Source organism: Anguilla rostrata, chromosome 5 (assembly GCF_018555375.3).
Source record: "Anguilla rostrata isolate EN2019 chromosome 5, ASM1855537v3, whole genome shotgun sequence".
Lineage (NCBI taxonomy): Eukaryota > Metazoa > Chordata > Actinopteri > Anguilliformes > Anguillidae > Anguilla > Anguilla rostrata.
Genome location: NC_057937.1, coordinates 33629353 through 33646688, shown reverse-complemented (window position 1 = coordinate 33646688; position 17336 = coordinate 33629353). Strand labels below are relative to the sequence as shown.

The window sequence follows — 17336 nt, the reverse complement described above, 5'->3', positions numbered from 1 at the left end:
TGAAGAAGAAAGGCTGCATATAATAAATGACACAGATAATAATATATATGTTATGTTCAAACATATGGGAAAACTATATACTTTTATTTCAATACATTTACTCTCATGCTTCAATGTTTTTTTATTAAGTAATCAAACTTTTTCTGAAAACCATAGGTGCCATAATTATTGGCACCCCTAACAATTATTGTAAGTAAAATAAAACAAAATGAAATTGGCAATACAATTTTACTTAATTTAGTTCATCTCAATCTAAACTAACTATTTTGTGTCATTCCATCACTTCCAGTTTCACTAGAGAATAAAAATGAGGTAACAAGCATACAAAATCCCTTTGTCATCCATCAACATGGGAAAAGCTAAATAACTGTCAATTCAGAAGAGACAGATGGTAATTTACCATCACAAGTCTGGTAATGCGTACAAAAAAAGACATAAACGGTTAAACATAACACTTAGCACTGTAAGGGCAATAATAAAAAGGTGTAAAACATATGGAATGGTTGCAAATTTGCTAGGAAGAGGAAGCAAGTGCATGGTGTCCCCACGGATGGTGACAAAGATGGTGAGGGAGGCCATTAATAACCCAAGGATCACTGTTGAAGAATTGCAGAGATTGGTTTGTTTCTTGCGGTCAACAAGTCTAAAAAAACATAAAATGGCACCTCCATATCAACTAACTCTTTGGAAGGGTGGCACAAAGACAGGCCTTACTGAGCACAATAAACAAAACCAAGAATCTGGAGCTTGCCAAACCTCATTGGAATTATGACTGGAAGAGAGTGCAATTGTCAGATGAGACCAAAATTGTTTTAGCCATACACACCATCGACATGTTTGGCGGCAAAAGAGGAATGCATACAGGAGAAGCACCTCATACCTACGGCCAAATGTGGAGGTGGGTCATTGATATTTTGGAGATGTTTTTCTGGCAGTGGTCCCGGGGCACTATTTTAGATCAATGGCACAATGAATTCAACAAAGTACCAGGAAATTCTGGCAGAAAATTTGGTTGTCTCTGCTAAGAAGCTAGGACTTGGTCATAGGTAGATTGTCCAGCAGGACAATGACTCCAAGCATACATCAAAATCTAAACAGAAATGCTTAAGTGAAATCAACATTCATGTTTTCCAATGGCCACCTCACTCTCCAGACCTAAATTCCATCAAAAACCTGTGGTATGAACTGAAGAGGGGGGTCCATAAGTGCAAACCCAAAGAAATCAATGATTCTGAAAAGTTCTCCAAGTTCTCCAAGTTCTCCAAAAATCCCTCCAAATGTGTTCTCTAAACTTATCACAAATTATAGGAAAAGACTCATGGCTGTCATCTTTGCCAGGGGTGTTTTCACAAAGTATTAAACCAGGGGTTGTGGAAACAACACCCAGTTAAAGAGCCTTTCAGCACACGGCTTGATTAATTGATATTTTTACAGTGTCATGGATCTGATGACGACCAGCTGGAAAATGCCTACCAGACATGACATTAACAACAAAACATTCAGTTTATACACTGTAGGCTACATGACATTGATTGTGAGCAGAAATCAATGAGACAAAAATCTGATTTTTTGTGATATCATAGTTAAAAAATAACTTGTAGCCTATTTATGAATCATGTATTGTATGTATTCTAGGTCCATGTCATTGGAGATGGCATTGAGATCCTTAGTACCAAAGGAAGACCTGTTTTGTTAATCTTTCCTCAGCCATACAGATTAGGTGGTTCTAGAGTCTATCAATTTCCCCCCTTTATCTTCTTTCATTAGGCTCCCATCCAATGTCACCTCATATACCTAGAACTACTGAGAATGTGTAGACACCCAGATAGCAGTGAATAGCTCTGTTTTGAATGCCATTCACTCAAGTGGATTCCTTGAAGCCCAAAATTCCAGTTGCGTCATTTATTAACACTGGGCACACACAGGTAGTAAAATGTTTGGAGTATGTATTGTAGCCAAGATCTTTGCACACTTTTTGCTTATCAGATACCTCCTCGCAGAGTCTGCTAAAGTCCCTACACCGCCATTAAAAGTAATTCACTATATGACCAAAAGTATCTGGATACCCCCATGGTCTGTGGTAATTTTTCATGGTTTGGGCTAGGACCCTTAGTTTCAGAGTAGTCAAATATTAATGCTATAGTATACAATAATGTTCTATACGATTCTGTACTTCCCCAATAGTTTGGGGAAGGCTTTTTCCTGTTTCAACATGACAATGCCCCCAGGCACACAGCAAGGTCCATATAAAAATGGTTTTGTCGATAACAGTGTGGAAGAACTTGACTGGCCTGCACAGAGCCCAAACCTCAACTCCATCCAACACCTTTGGGATCAACTGGAAAGCCAACTATGAGCCAGGCCTATTCGCCCAATCAGTACCCAGACTCACTAATGCAATTCTGGCGAAATGGAACTAAATCCCTGCAGCAATGCTCCAACATCTAGTATAAAGCCTTCCCAGAAGAGTTGAGGCTGTTGAGTTGAGCAGCACAAGGTATACCACATCCATACTAATGCCCATAATTTTGAATGAGATGTTAGATGTCAGGTGTGCACATACTTTTGGCCATGTAATGCATGTTCATCTTGTATAAAACCAACATATTTATAGGAATGGGTATAATTTAGGGGCAAATTCCCAGTTTTTTTCCATTGTACATGATCAACGTTTTTAAGATAATGAACGTGCTCCACAAGGATCACTACATCAGCTGCATACAATAAGGAAGGTAGTGTGGTGCCATCTAGTTTAACCCTTATGTTTGCCTGTTGTATTTGCCATGCCAAATAATCTATACAGAAGGAAAATAGAGTTGGGGAAAGGACATCTCCCTGTTTTACCCTAAAAGCTGTAGGGAATCAATCATTCCTCACGTAATTGACCTGCACACAGGGAACAGGGACTCAAAATGAAGCTCAAATGTGTTCAACTGCTAGTCGGCTAAATCTCCATTTACCCAATCAAATGCTTTATGCGAGTCAATGAAACATATAAAAGTAAAATTCAAGCACTGTGGACATTGTATAAATATGGTAAATATATTCACTGTTTGTCTTGAACCCATTTTTTTCATCTGCAGTACAAGTAACTCAGCCAGTTCAAAAGTATTGTGTAAGCTTATTATTTAAGATACCTGTATCTATAAGACTGATTCCTCTGTAATTCATGGGAACCCTTGAATCATTTTGGATGTCTTTTCGCTCGGTTTGAAAATGGACCTATACTAAATGACAAGTACAAGACCATTTCCATGTTTTGAGCTTTCAGTAGTTTAGGAGGCTTCAGAGCATCATTAGGAGTGAATCTATTCCTGCTGCTTTTCTAATTTTTGTCCTCTCAACAACCCTCATTACTTCTTCAATAGATAGATCCACTGTAATTGGCAATACTCCCCCAAAAACTGCTTGGGCAAGCTGAGATCCCTACTAACAAGAAATATGATGGGCCGATATTTCAAGAAAAGGGAAGAGCTAGATTTGATTTGTTCAATACACAAAGGGATAATCCAATTATTGCCAATCCCTTAATTGCTGATGCAACAAAAAGTAAATAGGATCAATTCAAAATGCTTAAGTCATGGTGACAAGACATAGATAGTTACTTTAACCAAGAGAGAGTTTTCCTGTGTTTCTTGTGTTTTCCCAAAGTAATTGATATCTCGTGACATGACGAGAACACAGATTTGATTCTCAAACCACTCCTTGCGGCACCCCACCCATCCAATGTATTTGTTAAATTTCACCAACAGCACACCCGTTTCAACGTAATGAGATTTTGATTAGCTGAACCAGGCGTGCCCGTGGCAAAATTTAACAAATGCAGAGAATAGCTGGGATGCCACTAGGAGACATTTGGAAAAGCTAACACAATTTGAAAGACATAAAATCAGTTTTGCATTAACAAGCCAATTATCACCAAGCAATAGCCTGCCTAACGGAATTCCATGTGGTGGTGTTCAAACTTCCGTACGGAAATTTAGAAGAAACTAGGCCAGTTGAAGACAAGAAAACGCAGGCGAGATCCAGAAAGTTGCCTGCATCTCATTAATTGTACTTAAAGGATACTTCCTTGAGGGACAGAAGGAAATCCAGCATCTGGTAGAGTAATCTTTCTCCAAAGTATATGCTTTGACAGTGTGAATAAGTCTTTCAAGAAATGTTTTTGCAGGCAGCTAAGCTATGTTGCAGCTAAGAAACCTTTCTTGAAGAAAGGGAAGAGGTAGAAGAGATTTCAATCAAGGAAAGACCATAAAGCATCAACCAGGGCATCAACCAGCAGCAGAAGGTCTTCTGAAGCAATAATTCGAAATGAGAAATTTTGGGTTCACAACGAAGCCAGCATGTAAGAAGAGTTGGTGAGAAGAACATTGATACCTGTCTGCAGCTTTTTGTGAAACATGGTGGTGGAACATAGGAAACACGATTAAGACCTACTTGGAGTCTGCAGTTGCAACACTCTAAGTATTATATTCAGCACCTCAGAGCCCTAGCCTCAACATAATTGAAGCTATGTGGGCTCACATAGACAGGGAAAAGAACATAAAGCAGGCAAAAGAGGATTTAAGGCAAATCCTGTATGGGGGAAGCTAGGATTAATTCATTAAGGGATTACAGAATGCTTCAAATTTGCATTCTAAGAGAGGCCACACAAAATACTGGAAATACTGACTTCTTTCAAACCCACAAGAAGCTTTGGTTACTTTTGTCATTGTAATGTTTCTTTATGTTTACTTCAGTGTTATATAGTGTTTTTGTGTTTTGTTTCTGAATAAAAAAACACCTAATGCTCAGATAAATGGCTTTAGTTTAAAATTTTCAGAACAAGGAATTGTGGAAACAGAGGGCTATGGAACAGTCTTAAGTTGAACAAAAGATTTGACTTTCAATTTGTAAAAGGAAAAATTGATAAGGAAAAAATGAAAAGGAAAGGAAAAAACTATCCAGTCATCAGGACTTCCACCCACTTCCTTTTCCTTCAAAAAACAAAAGAGAGAAAATAAATCTTTCCTGACAATTTGTAATCTTCCCCTTTGTACGAATCGTAAGACTGAATACTCCATGTCTGCTCCTTAGTTTTGTTTTCGGCCTCAGTAGCTTACTGCACTTGTCTTATGTGCTGCTCATGAGGCTCCTGTCGTGCTCCTCTTCTTCTGTGCCATTCGTCTTAAGAAGGGTGTGGACCATTAGGACAACAGGAGACAGGTGTGTGTCAAATTCATCCTGGGCTGCACGTGGAAGACATCTCTGTGGTCCTGAGCCAGCTACTCCTGGCCCCATCAGCTCTCTCTCCCCGATGTTGAAATGGGAGAGCATGTCACTGGGAAAATACCTGTCTCCAATTATGTGTCCTAACAGCAGGTGGTAGCGGAGAGCTTTTGTTACTGTGGAGCGCCGACTGTAGTTTGGGGCACCGCATCTCCCTCTTCCCTCAGCTCCACGGCTGTGAGTGAATGACCACAATCACTCCTCTCTCTGGGACAACTTCTCCACTCAGAACTCCACCTGGAACCTAAAATTATGCAATTCCAGTAACCATCGGGTAACTCGAGCATTCTTATCTTCGTTGAGGTACGTCCACTTTAACGAGGCATGGTCCATTACAAGAACAGACTCCTTCTCAATCAAATAATAATGTAGCTTATCCATGGTCCACTTTATGGCCCGAGCACTCTTTCTCCCCCGTGGTATAACTTACGGAACTTACGGCTGATAAAAGTTACCGAGTGTGCTTTCGTGTTGCGAACCTTTGAGAGGACGGCCGCAATGACAGCCACTGAGGCATCAGTCTGCAGGCCAAAAGGCTGTTTAAAATTGGGAGCCACCAACACTTGCTCACCACACAGTGCCTGACGTAGCTGTTGAAAGGCGACCTCTGCATCCTCGGTCCACTGAACCTGTTTGGGCAGGCTCTTGGCAGTCAGCTCATGGAGGGGAGTGACGAAGGAAGTAAAGTTAGGTACCAAGAACCATAATGTTTGGGACAAATGGCTTCACAGGTGATTCTGACTAGGTGTGTTCAATTGCTTCCTTCATGAAGGTATAAAAGAGCTTTCAATTCAATTCAATTCAATTTCAATTCCGTTGAGTATACAGTAGAAGCATTTTATAAGCTCAAGTTTAAGCAAATGCCTCCAAACTCATTGGATAGTACTTCATCCTACAACAACACAATGATCTCAAACATAGTCGTAAAGAAACAAAGGAGTTTTTCAAAGCCAAAAACTGGAAAAATTCTTGAAGTAATTCACTCAATCTGAATCCAACAAGCTAATTTTTGCCAAACAAACTCTTGGAAGTCTATCCAATAATTTTGCAAAGTATGTTGCAGCTAAGTCATTACAGCCCCTCTGCATTAGCAGATCTTTGGACATGGCAAACTAGTTCATCCCACACCAGTTCTATGGGGGATAAATCAGGTGATTGTGGAGGCCAAGTCATGTTCAATACTCCCTGTTCTTCTGTTTTGCAGTGTAATTCTGTCAGTTATTTTTAGGATAATTATCCTGCTGAAAGACAAAATTGTCCCCTAAGGTCCGATTGGAATGCATGTCTTTGAAGAACAGAATGGTAATCTTCTTTTTTTGGGATTTCTTTCACTTGGATAAGATCTCCAGCTTTCCCTTTGCTGAAACAAGCCCACACCATGATGCTTCCTCTGCCAACCGTAACTGTACTGTGGCTGTGCTACACTGTTCACTGAGACCTGGTCATTCTCCTGTTATCTCTTCTACAAAACGCAGTCATTAAATGTTATGTGTGGTTCAGTTTTGACAGCGATTGCTGGCTACCTTCACACTGCATGTGTCCTGCAAGTCAGATCAACTTTTCTATTAGTACTAAATAGAACACTCATAATGGACAGACGCGCCTGATTAAAAAATATTTTAAAATTCTTAAATGCTTTTTGGACCTTGGATTGAAATAACCCAGTTCCTTAATTTGCAGACATTTCATAGTGTCTGTAATCAGAGGACTGTATGGCTGTATATAGAAATAGTTCAAGACATTATACTCAGAAAACGATCTAAAAAAATGTTGAATGTAAATGATCTGTTTAATACAGTAACTATCTTCAGTCTTAAATGACAATTCAAGCCGCTTGGCAATTTGCCTTAAAATAATTCTTTATCCCAAGCATTTAAATGGAGCATCATCAAAATTTTTCAATTCAATGAACCAAATGGAAAAGACTTAGTTAGACTAAGTAAGCATACTTCAAAGTTCAGCAGGTCAACCTTAAGCAACATGAACACTGTTTTGCAATACTTCTGAAGTGAACTGAGTCGGAGGTCATGCAGAATGTTCACACCTGCTCTACTCTCCCCAGCTGCACATTGTGTTTTAGTAACATAATTAGCAATTAGAACATGCTTACAACATTAAAATAATCCCCAAATAAATTTCAGGTTTACAGCGGATTTCTTACTACACTGTATTCGACACGTAAAAATAATTTTGTTTTGGCATAACCGTCTTACACACTTAGCAGAGGCTCTTATCCGGAGTGACTTACAGCTTACATTCTTTAAATATAATCCACTTATAGATGGCCAATTCCTAAAGCAATACAAGCCAATTTTCTTGATTCATAGTACAACAGCGACATCCCACCTTGGAATCAGTCTTACAACCCTAGAGTTGCAGGCTCAGTTCCATAAACATTATGTTGCACAGCTGCCAAGGGTTTTCCTAGAATCAGCCAGCAGTTTGAACAGCTACGGAGGGAGGGGCTAGCCAGTCGCCGTGAGATCCCAGGGTAAACTCATCTCAGCCACAAGTAATAGGTAGCACCCACCTGGGTGATGCACACCAGCCATTTTTGTTTCTCGCCACACATTATCTGAACTGGAAAGGGTGGGACCTCTGCGTGGCGTTGGTTCTCAATGTAAAGCCTTGACGCTGCAGCTCGAGGTAGTTACGACAGGTTGCTCGAACGGCTGTGTGTTATTTAGGGAGGTAATTCTGATGTGCCCAACGGACTGCAGAGTGAGTGGCACTCCCCTGTTGCCCTCCCCTGTTGAGGTCAACAAGCCCAAATCCAGTTATTCCATGAACAATTACACTCTGGGCCTTCATTAGTATTAGTGCAGTTTCTGAGTGAGGTGAACAAGATTACTATGCAGTGTGGATCAACAGGAGCAATAGTAAACCCATCGGAGATTCTCGCAGAAAGTCAGGAAGGAAATAATTGCCTAGCACATTACCTCCGACACCAAACACAGTAAAGGACATTACAAATCAAAGTGCTACCATACTTCACGTGAAGGACAAGGGAGCGCAGTCATAGTCTGATATTTCTATAACGTCTTGGTATAAATCATCTCGTTATTATCAGCCCAAGGATGAGCAGCCATCTTTAACTAGTTGACAACAGTGAAGCGCTGGCTTGTTTGATTCTAACAATCAATTTCTCACCGTGTTCCAGAATGGCTAATGTTTCACAGCTTTCATTGTTTTAAAATGCTTAACATGACTGGTACAGGTCCCCTCTATGATTTTTTCCCCCCAAATTTCCATTGACGAATTAGGGAACCCTTTTCTACATAAATAACATTTTTTGCAAGAATAAAATGTGGAACAAACTGGACTGAGAAGCCAAGAAGAAATTTTGAAATTTATACAGATAACCACTGTATAGACGCTACATTACATTATTCAAGCTCTTTCTCAAAACATTCCATCACTAGAATACATTAATTTAGATCAGACATAAATAATGTTTATTTCAAGTAATAAGGGTAGAAGTTTTGAAGAACTAAATAAAATATTACAACAAAACAAAAAATTTCAATTTGCGACATTTACCCCGGATGTCTCTATCTTATATCTCCTACAGAATAGTTTTAGAAGCAATGAGATGCAAATGTGACATTCCTTCAGTCCCCTGCATGTGTGTGTGTGTGTGTGAGAGAGTGTGTGTGAATGTGTGTGTTTAATTGTGTCTATGTGTGTGTGTGTCTGTGTCTGCGTGTGTGTGTGACTGTGAGTGTGTGTGAAGGGAGGAAGTTTTGTAGTAAGACAATATCCTTTAGTTGCGAGTCAGAGTTGGCAGAGAACCGCCAGTGTACATTCATGTACTTTACAGGTACTGCATGTTCTCTGATGTTCAGCTAAGCCCCCTGCCTTGTAACCAGACTGTAACATTCGCTGAGAATAACACCCAGGTTCATCATCTGCAGGAACAATTCATCACTGAAGTTTATAATGGCCATGTGAAAAAATTCTAATAAGCTTATATAGGCTCGTTACATGGCCTATGACCTGCTGAAAGCTACATCAGCTACAAATATATTAGTATAACAATACGGTATAACAATTAGAAATTAATTGCTGCTATTATATATGCACGCATATGGATTCAATTTAAAATAGTGGAGTTCATTAGGTTTATTTTACACAACTACACTACACTGGCAGACAATAATTACACACGACCGATACATCCTTTATGGATTAATCCAAACTAACAATGGTAATGCCTCCATTTTATATGTGCAAAATACATTCAACCCTTTAACACAAAGACTAAAGGTAACTGTCATAGGGGCACAGCAATGTTTTTGAGTGGCACAGAACAGAGCAAAGTTGTTTGTGTCCAAGTTGGTGCATTTTAATCCCTGTTTTTTAGTGCTTGTGCCAAATGGGTTGGGTTGGGTTGTGAGGGGGCTGGGTTGGTCGTTGGGGGTGTGGATTGGTAAAAATGCACAGCACGGTTGTATTGTGGCAGATGAAGCGACACACAACTTCAAGACAATTCTCAATCATCAGCTGCCAGTGGCTCATTGTGTTCTTTAACAAATGCAGTAAATGCCCAGCATGCCTTTCACATGCAACGTTTACTTTAAGAATAGCTACTTAAAATGATGTTATTGAATTGAAAGCACCCCCAAAGGCACTTAAAAGCATGTACTATAATAATAATATTAATAATAATATTATTAATAATAATAATAATAATAATAATAATAATAATAATAATAATACAATTATTATTATTTAGCTGTCATTTTACTATATAACAGTATCAGTTCAATTCTGCTTTACATCGTAAGTTGCTCTGGACACCCGTATCTGCTAAATGAATACACAACAGAAAACCTTTTTCTGAAATTCTTTAGCAGAACCTATTGAAAGTTAACTTTTATCCTACTGAGTGTAAAATCAATACTGAAACCTGAGTAGCGAGTGAGAGTCGGAGCAGAGATTGTGAAAACAATGATACTTCACACAATCGTTCTTTTGAATGCAGTGAATGCAGAGAGCACCTTGGCCCGTATATGGTCACGCCTTCACCACACCTTGATCTGCCACGTGCCTGTGTGTGCTGTATGTCAATGTCCTTAAAATACCCAAACTGATTATGGCTATACATGTAAAACAACCAAGTTAATAGTTATATTGCAAAAAAAAAAAAAAAACTTTGTTCCTCTATTGGTATTCTGTTTCTGCGTTGAATGCACGAAACTTAAATCCTGCTAAGAGATTTGGTAACTGTTCACAACATTTCTTTTTTTAAATTAAATAAATACAATGTCCAGTGCCAATACAAAATGTGCAGGGAAATTATGTAGTATAATGTATTGAAACTGCTCTTGGGTGTACTGTACAAATCCTAGGAGCAGTACTGTCAGTGTACCCCTAAGCAAGGTATTTCACCTGAAGCACTTTAAACATCCCACCGTATAAAAGGATAACATGTTAACGTTTCAGGAAATGGGTAAAAAAATGCATCTCACGGAAAAGGTACGAGTACACAGGAAAAATGGGTCCTTTTCCTCCATCTGAGATCAAACCGTTAAAGCAATTCTGACGTCACAGCCATGACACCTGCACCAGCACAGGGTGCACTGAAACTGAAAAGCATGCTCTCTTCCAAGTGACTTTTTTTTGCGGACTACAATTCCCATAGGCATAGGGCTCACCCATCTCTCACATTATCAGGTCATCTGCAGGCAATGTTAGCTTGAGGAACACTGATTGACTGAAAAAATATGGTAAGGTAAATTTTTTAAATGATATAAAATATTAGAATATTAGGGATTAAGATAGCAGGCATACATTAATTTAATTAGAATATGTAGTAGTCTGCAGAATCCAGGACTCAGGACACAATACTCCAGACTACTATATTAAATGTTTTTAAATAATTAAATAACTTTCAGAAGAATAGCACTAACAGAGGGATATTAGTAAAATTGTATCTAGCTACAAGTTCACATCGACAGTAATTACTGTTACAGTATCCTTGGCAAACTCATGTTTTAACCTGGATATCTAAGTGTACAATAACACTAGACAAAATAAGTCAACTAGTCATTATAACACAACTTAAAACAGTAAAAAAAACAAAAAAAAAACACCGGAGAATACTTGGACAGGTGAAGTTGCCCCACTCAAATAGTTCAAAACAACTGGTGTCCTCAAATGAGAAAACTTGAGCTTGTTGGCTTTTATGGCATAGTTGTGAATAGAAGCATTAACAAGACATACTGTACAGTCTGCTGATCCTCCCCTCTCATTACCTCCTTTCTCTCCTTGGCCCACCTTGTTTCTCAGAAGTCTTTGTAGTATAATGCTTTCTGTGAACAGCTGCCCCAAATCCAAACCAAACAAAGAAACCGGTTCTCTCATTGTTTCTAATTTCACACTCCTGACCAAGGCAGTTCTGTGTACAGAAGTGGTGTGAAGCTACAATTAGGTACATTGCCTGGGGCGATCAAAACTGTCCTTGTTGGGAGCACACTGTTGACACTGGAGGGGATGCAGCTGGTGGCACCTTTGACCTGCTTGGCTATTTGCACCAGAATTTACCAAAATAATCTGCTGAAACAATTGTTCACTGTACATTCTCTATCGCCCACCCACCATGCCAGGAAGAAACACAGTTGTACTCTACAAACCACACAGATGAGACTCAGACTAGCACTGTGTAGCTTTCTACACCCCAGCTACCTTAGAAAACAAACGCTGACCTCTCCATCCACCATTTCAACAGAGGAAGCAGATACCCCCCCCCCCCCCAGCCATTTCAAAATGGACCTATCCATCATAAAACTCCACCCATAATACATTAGCATCAGGATCACCTTCTTCATCCATGTCAAATCCACCACTCCATCCACCAAAAAACCACCTTATTCACTCATCACAAAACTGACCTCTCACCTTTCCACTGCCCTCTACACCCATATAAATACTACACTCTCAACACCACCTTCTCTATATTTACAAAATACCTCAGCTTTTCCCCTTATGACCTTTCCAATTAGATACCCACAACCAACCAAAGCTGATCTCTACTGTCACCATCCGTTGAAAACTGACCTCTCCACTAATCTCCCTGCTGCCCTCTCCTCTCAACACTGCCCTGTCCATCCAAGACTGATTCCTCCATCATTCTTAATACTGACTTCTGCTTGTTATGTTTTTTGATGCCAGAATAATAAAGTTAAGATAAACTCCTGGAAAACAGACTGGTATAATAAAAGTGGGATCTAGTGGACTAGAAACAAATGACATGTTGCTTTGATTATGAATTATTAGTTCACAATATAAACCAGCATACTCAGATTTCCGTGCAAGACCTATCAAGATTCCATAGTTATAGGGATTTATCTGATAAATAAATAACTTATTAACATGTTAATTATAATGATATGCCATAAACAAATTATGTCCTTTGTAATATAATTTTATGTTACAATGGGTAAGACACTAGAAATTCGTTTTTCACACACCTTGTAAGTTGCTACTCTTTTTCAGAATTTGGAGACACAGCACAAAAGTTTAGTGAAAGTGACCCAGTTCTATACACCCGAAGCACTCTTCGCCTCCTTTGATGCATACTTCAAAGTGATGGGCGAGAGCACAAATCATCAAATAGGCCAAACCTGCTTAACAATGTTTGATCAGTTTGCTACAATACCATTGTCGAAATGAGATTTAATTGCGCAGTACAGAAACTCACGTGGAAACTCAATCACAGGAGATTAGGAGGCCCATTGTACTTCCACAGACTTCTTTCTCGGGCTTTAAATGGATTGTTTCTTTGCCTTTAACTTCCCATTCTTGAAGACTTATTCTAATTCCATTTATTCTTTATTTTCTTATTTAACAGAAGAAAGGACACAAAGTGAACTGCCCAGCATTGCCTGAGCTTTGCCCACTAAGTATAAAAATAATCCTGACAATTAGCATTCAGGCTAAACAGTTTTCTAATTTTGTCCGTTATAATTCTAAAGTTGAGCTGAGGCAGATTTAGGGGAAACACCTCGTGTGTAAAATAAATTAAGTTAATAACAGTAATCCACCACGTATTTATTGGCATGCATTTTTATTGTGCAGGATATGGACGAGTATGTAGTTTATCCAGTTTTAATAACGCAACTTTAACTTGCGTCTAGTTTATTATAATGCAGGCATGACTATACTAGAAGCACAAATGAATTGCAGGCCATTAAAAGATACGTCTGTTGATATTTTCAGTGGGTTGTTTACTTCAGGCATAGCTCTGAACATTTCAATCACTGCCCATAGTTTATCTCATCACTTTATGTTCTAACTGAATTAACTAGATACATCTAAATGTAGCTAATTTATGTATTTATTTATTTTATTTTCAAAAGGACAGAAGTGTTCAGTGTCAATCTGTGTTCAGCGGGGTCCATATACAGCCATTACAGAGAGGGTTGAGGGCATAGAGTACATTAGATTCCCACAAAATACCATGTTTACAAGACAGATCTTAATCTTCAGCATATACAGCCATCTCCTGAAAGTTTGATTGCTTTATAGAAATAGTTTAGTTCTATTGAGGAATCAGGATCAGTTTAGCTTAATTGCACAAAAAGGTATAGGTAAGGATTTGGGTCAGGAAAGCCTATCCTTTCTTGAGTGTGAGTGGCTAGCTCTGCACATGACAGCATAACATCATTAGCACCACTTATCTGAATGATTGGCAATGCTCCCAGGCCATATAAATCACATATTTTCTGTTTGTTTTGGCCATATGGGAGGGTCTATGAGCCAGGAAGACCGACTACCCAATACAGTGGTAGAGGAACAAGAACAAGTCATACAATTTGGAACTGAAAATTCTTCTAACTACACCCTGTAGACTTGTGACAACAGGATATTTAGAATGAGGATGTTTATCAGCTCCAGTACAGCACCTGCAAACTTATTAAACTCTAAATATTTCATTAACATAGTCTATAATCATTCTATAAATCCTTTGTAAATGGAACCAAAATCTACAGGGTTATTATGCCTCTTACTAAAATGTTTTAATAAGCGTTAGTATATGATTCATCCTTTACAAAGGATAGCTTTGTCACTCCATACTCAAATAAAACAAAGTAGATAAGGGACAGGGTGTGTGAACAGGCCCCACATACTCACTCATAGAATTCCGCAGCCGGTGTGATCTTAGACTTGGAGTACGATACGTTTCTCAGGAATGAGCCGTTGAAGAACTTTGGTTCGGTACAGTTTTCGCTGTTCCAGCTATTCCCACACTTTTGCCAAGGAAGTTCAAGCGTGAATGACGAGTACAGGTAGTACAGAGACCACGCTATGATGACATTGTAGTAGAAGCCCACGTACAAAGCAATGAGGATCACTGTGTAGCCAACGCCTGTGAGAAGAGCAAAATCGAAAGCAATTTCAAATTCCTCGCTCAGCATGTGGGGAAGATAGTCTTTGAGTACTAGGTGCACAAGAGGAACACTCTAGGTGACATGACAAATCATAACCATCTTTACACAACCTTGAGCAAATTCTAATACAGTATCAAACACTAATCAAATAAGTTTATTAAATGGAAAAATTTAGATTTTTTAAATGTAAGATTACAAATAATGACCTAATGTGCAAATTCATAGGAACATAACATTATATGATGATGAGACTGGGCCATTCAGCCCATCTAGGCTCATAACTACTTAACTTTACAGTTTTGGTTGGTACACTTGTTATATTTTGACATAAAGTTTCTAATCAGCATTTGTCCACCTCATACAACATAGTTCACCAAAATCAATTACAATAAATTGACTGAGTTAATTATTATATTTCTTTAGTTATTAGAGAACTTCATGGAGTCATATATACTGGCTTAGAGAGTTCCTTAATGGATGATCAATTTAGGGGAAATTACATGAATGTTGTCATTTTTTATATAATTCATTTTTTTCTAAAACAAAGGCTCTTTTAAACTCAGTTCTCAATATATACCAATAGAATGGTGATACAATGTAGCACAGTCAGTTACTTAAATATGCTGATGACGTGGCTCTTGTGGACCTCTTTTTTAAAGATCCACCTCCATATCAGAAGACTTACTATAAGCACATCAGTGCCCTTCAAAAGTGGCCTCAGTGTAGTGCCCTGGAGATAAGTGTGAGGCTCATCCTGTTAAGGCACTGTTCTTATGTATGGACAAGCCCCACGGATCCTGCCACTCATGGGTGATGCGCGACTGGATCTAGCATCGCCCAGGGTTGGGAGGATTTCAGTCAGCCAGGATGACAGGGTCTCATCATGCAGCCGCATGGGCCCCCACAAGTTCTTACATTGAGCTGCCCAAGTGTCAGCCTCCGACTCATGTCTGTGTGACCCTGACTTGAAAACTGCCTTGTGATTGGAAGGTCTTCACACAGAATTGCTGCTTTGTAATGCCTATCTCAATCTCCAGTCTGAAGCATGGTCAAAAAATTGAGCATGGAATAAAAGTAGGCAGTTCAAATGTGCAAACCAAAGGAAAAATTCTGTATGGAGGAATGCTCAAAGATCCCTCCCCAATATGTTCAATAGTTACATAAAAGAGTAAAGAAGACAACTGGGCATTACTTTCCTTTGATGGGAGGTATGAATAATTGTGACAGCTTTTTGAAAAAAAATGTTACACAATGGCTGGGATTCAATGAACCTTAGCTTTGATTAACAATTCAAAGCAATATAATGTTTTTTTTGTACAAGGTTTTGCACAGTTTTGTGGAGTTTCGCAGTCACTAAGCCTAATTCACCAAACTGAGTTTGTGATGAAAAAGTGTGAGTTTGCTTCTAAGTCAAAGTTAAGAACAAATTTTGATTGCATGCAGATCAAAATCTTTTTCTCTGAGCAACTGTATTTGAATAAAGGAATACAATTTTCTCATTTTATCATACGATATAGCTCATTAGCTGTATTCTTTACTTCATACAGGCTTTTTTGCCCATCTTCCTCGAGGGTGTGAAAAATATTGGACTGTTTCTATAACATTATCGTTTCAGCACACCGTTCAGCATAGATAACTGGCATCCCGTTGCTGGATTCCAGTCATGCTTAATATCTACAAATATTGATCCTTACTGGTATGAAAAAGAGGTGGTCAAAATTGTAACTGCAGGAACATCTTGCCAGGGGCAGATACAGTAAGAATACAGTGGCAGTCACAGTTTGATTTACAGGCATTCCACATAAAACCTCTGCCAAGAAGCAGTTTCCCTTTAGTAAGCATAACACTGCATTTTATTGGTTTACAAAAGCAATAGAATGAAAAAAAAAGTCTGTGTGGTTTGTTTTGACAACCTATTACTTTATTTCTTAGCCTAGAGCTTTCTATAATGACCGTATTCCCGTGAAACGGTACAGATTTGGTGTCCTACCTTTAAACACAGGGCAAATCTTCCAGATTGTAGCAGCCCCTTCTCTGTTGTACTGACCCAGGGCCAGCTCCATGTAAAACAGGGGCATCCCAGCGATGACGAGGAAAAGGATGTAAGGAATCAGAAAGGCACCTGCGAAGACAAATAACAATTCCACTGGGGATGTCTAGATGAAAGACGAGAGTGTTAGCACGATACGGCTTACAGTTCTCACTGCTCTACGTATCTCAGAGATCCCGTAAACAATTGGTGGAAGTTATGCAATCTACATTTTCACATAGGGACACTAATAGTAATGCATTCAAACTACTGAAAAGGCTCCATTACAAAGTCTAATTTAAAACAAATAAAAGCATGAAGCCAAAGGCAATATTTAGATGGGCTCGCTGAGACAGCACATTCGGGTTACTTTCAAAGTAGCATACATGCACACAAACGGGAAAAAAAAATGCGATTCAAATGGAGAGATTAGTAGTTTTTCCCCAAATCTAAATTGCATGAATGTTAATGCTTCTGGCACGTGAACAAAGCAGCACTGGAGGGTCCTGAAAACAAATGCAAACATTTCACTTATTTCTGGCTCTCTGCATTAGTAGAGCAAAAAGAGGTCTTAACCCCAGGACTTGGTAGCCTCATTATTCCAATTTAAAGTAATTTGCGTGCAACTGATATTGAGACCCAACTAC

The 17336-nt window shown here is 38.9% G+C and overlaps 1 protein-coding gene across 1 annotated transcript in view; it reads right to left on the bottom strand.

The window, feature by feature from the left end:
* Positions 1 to 17336, bottom strand: part of LOC135255087 (sodium-dependent noradrenaline transporter-like) — a 37911-nt gene that overhangs the window by 18757 nt on the left and 1818 nt on the right. The window contains exons 3-4 of the mRNA XM_064335830.1: positions 16651 to 16782; positions 14404 to 14638 (exon numbers count right to left, since the gene is read on the bottom strand). Of these exons, the coding sequence (XP_064191900.1) occupies positions 14404 to 14638; positions 16651 to 16782 (367 nt within the window). The remainder of the gene's footprint in view (positions 1 to 14403; positions 14639 to 16650; positions 16783 to 17336) is intronic.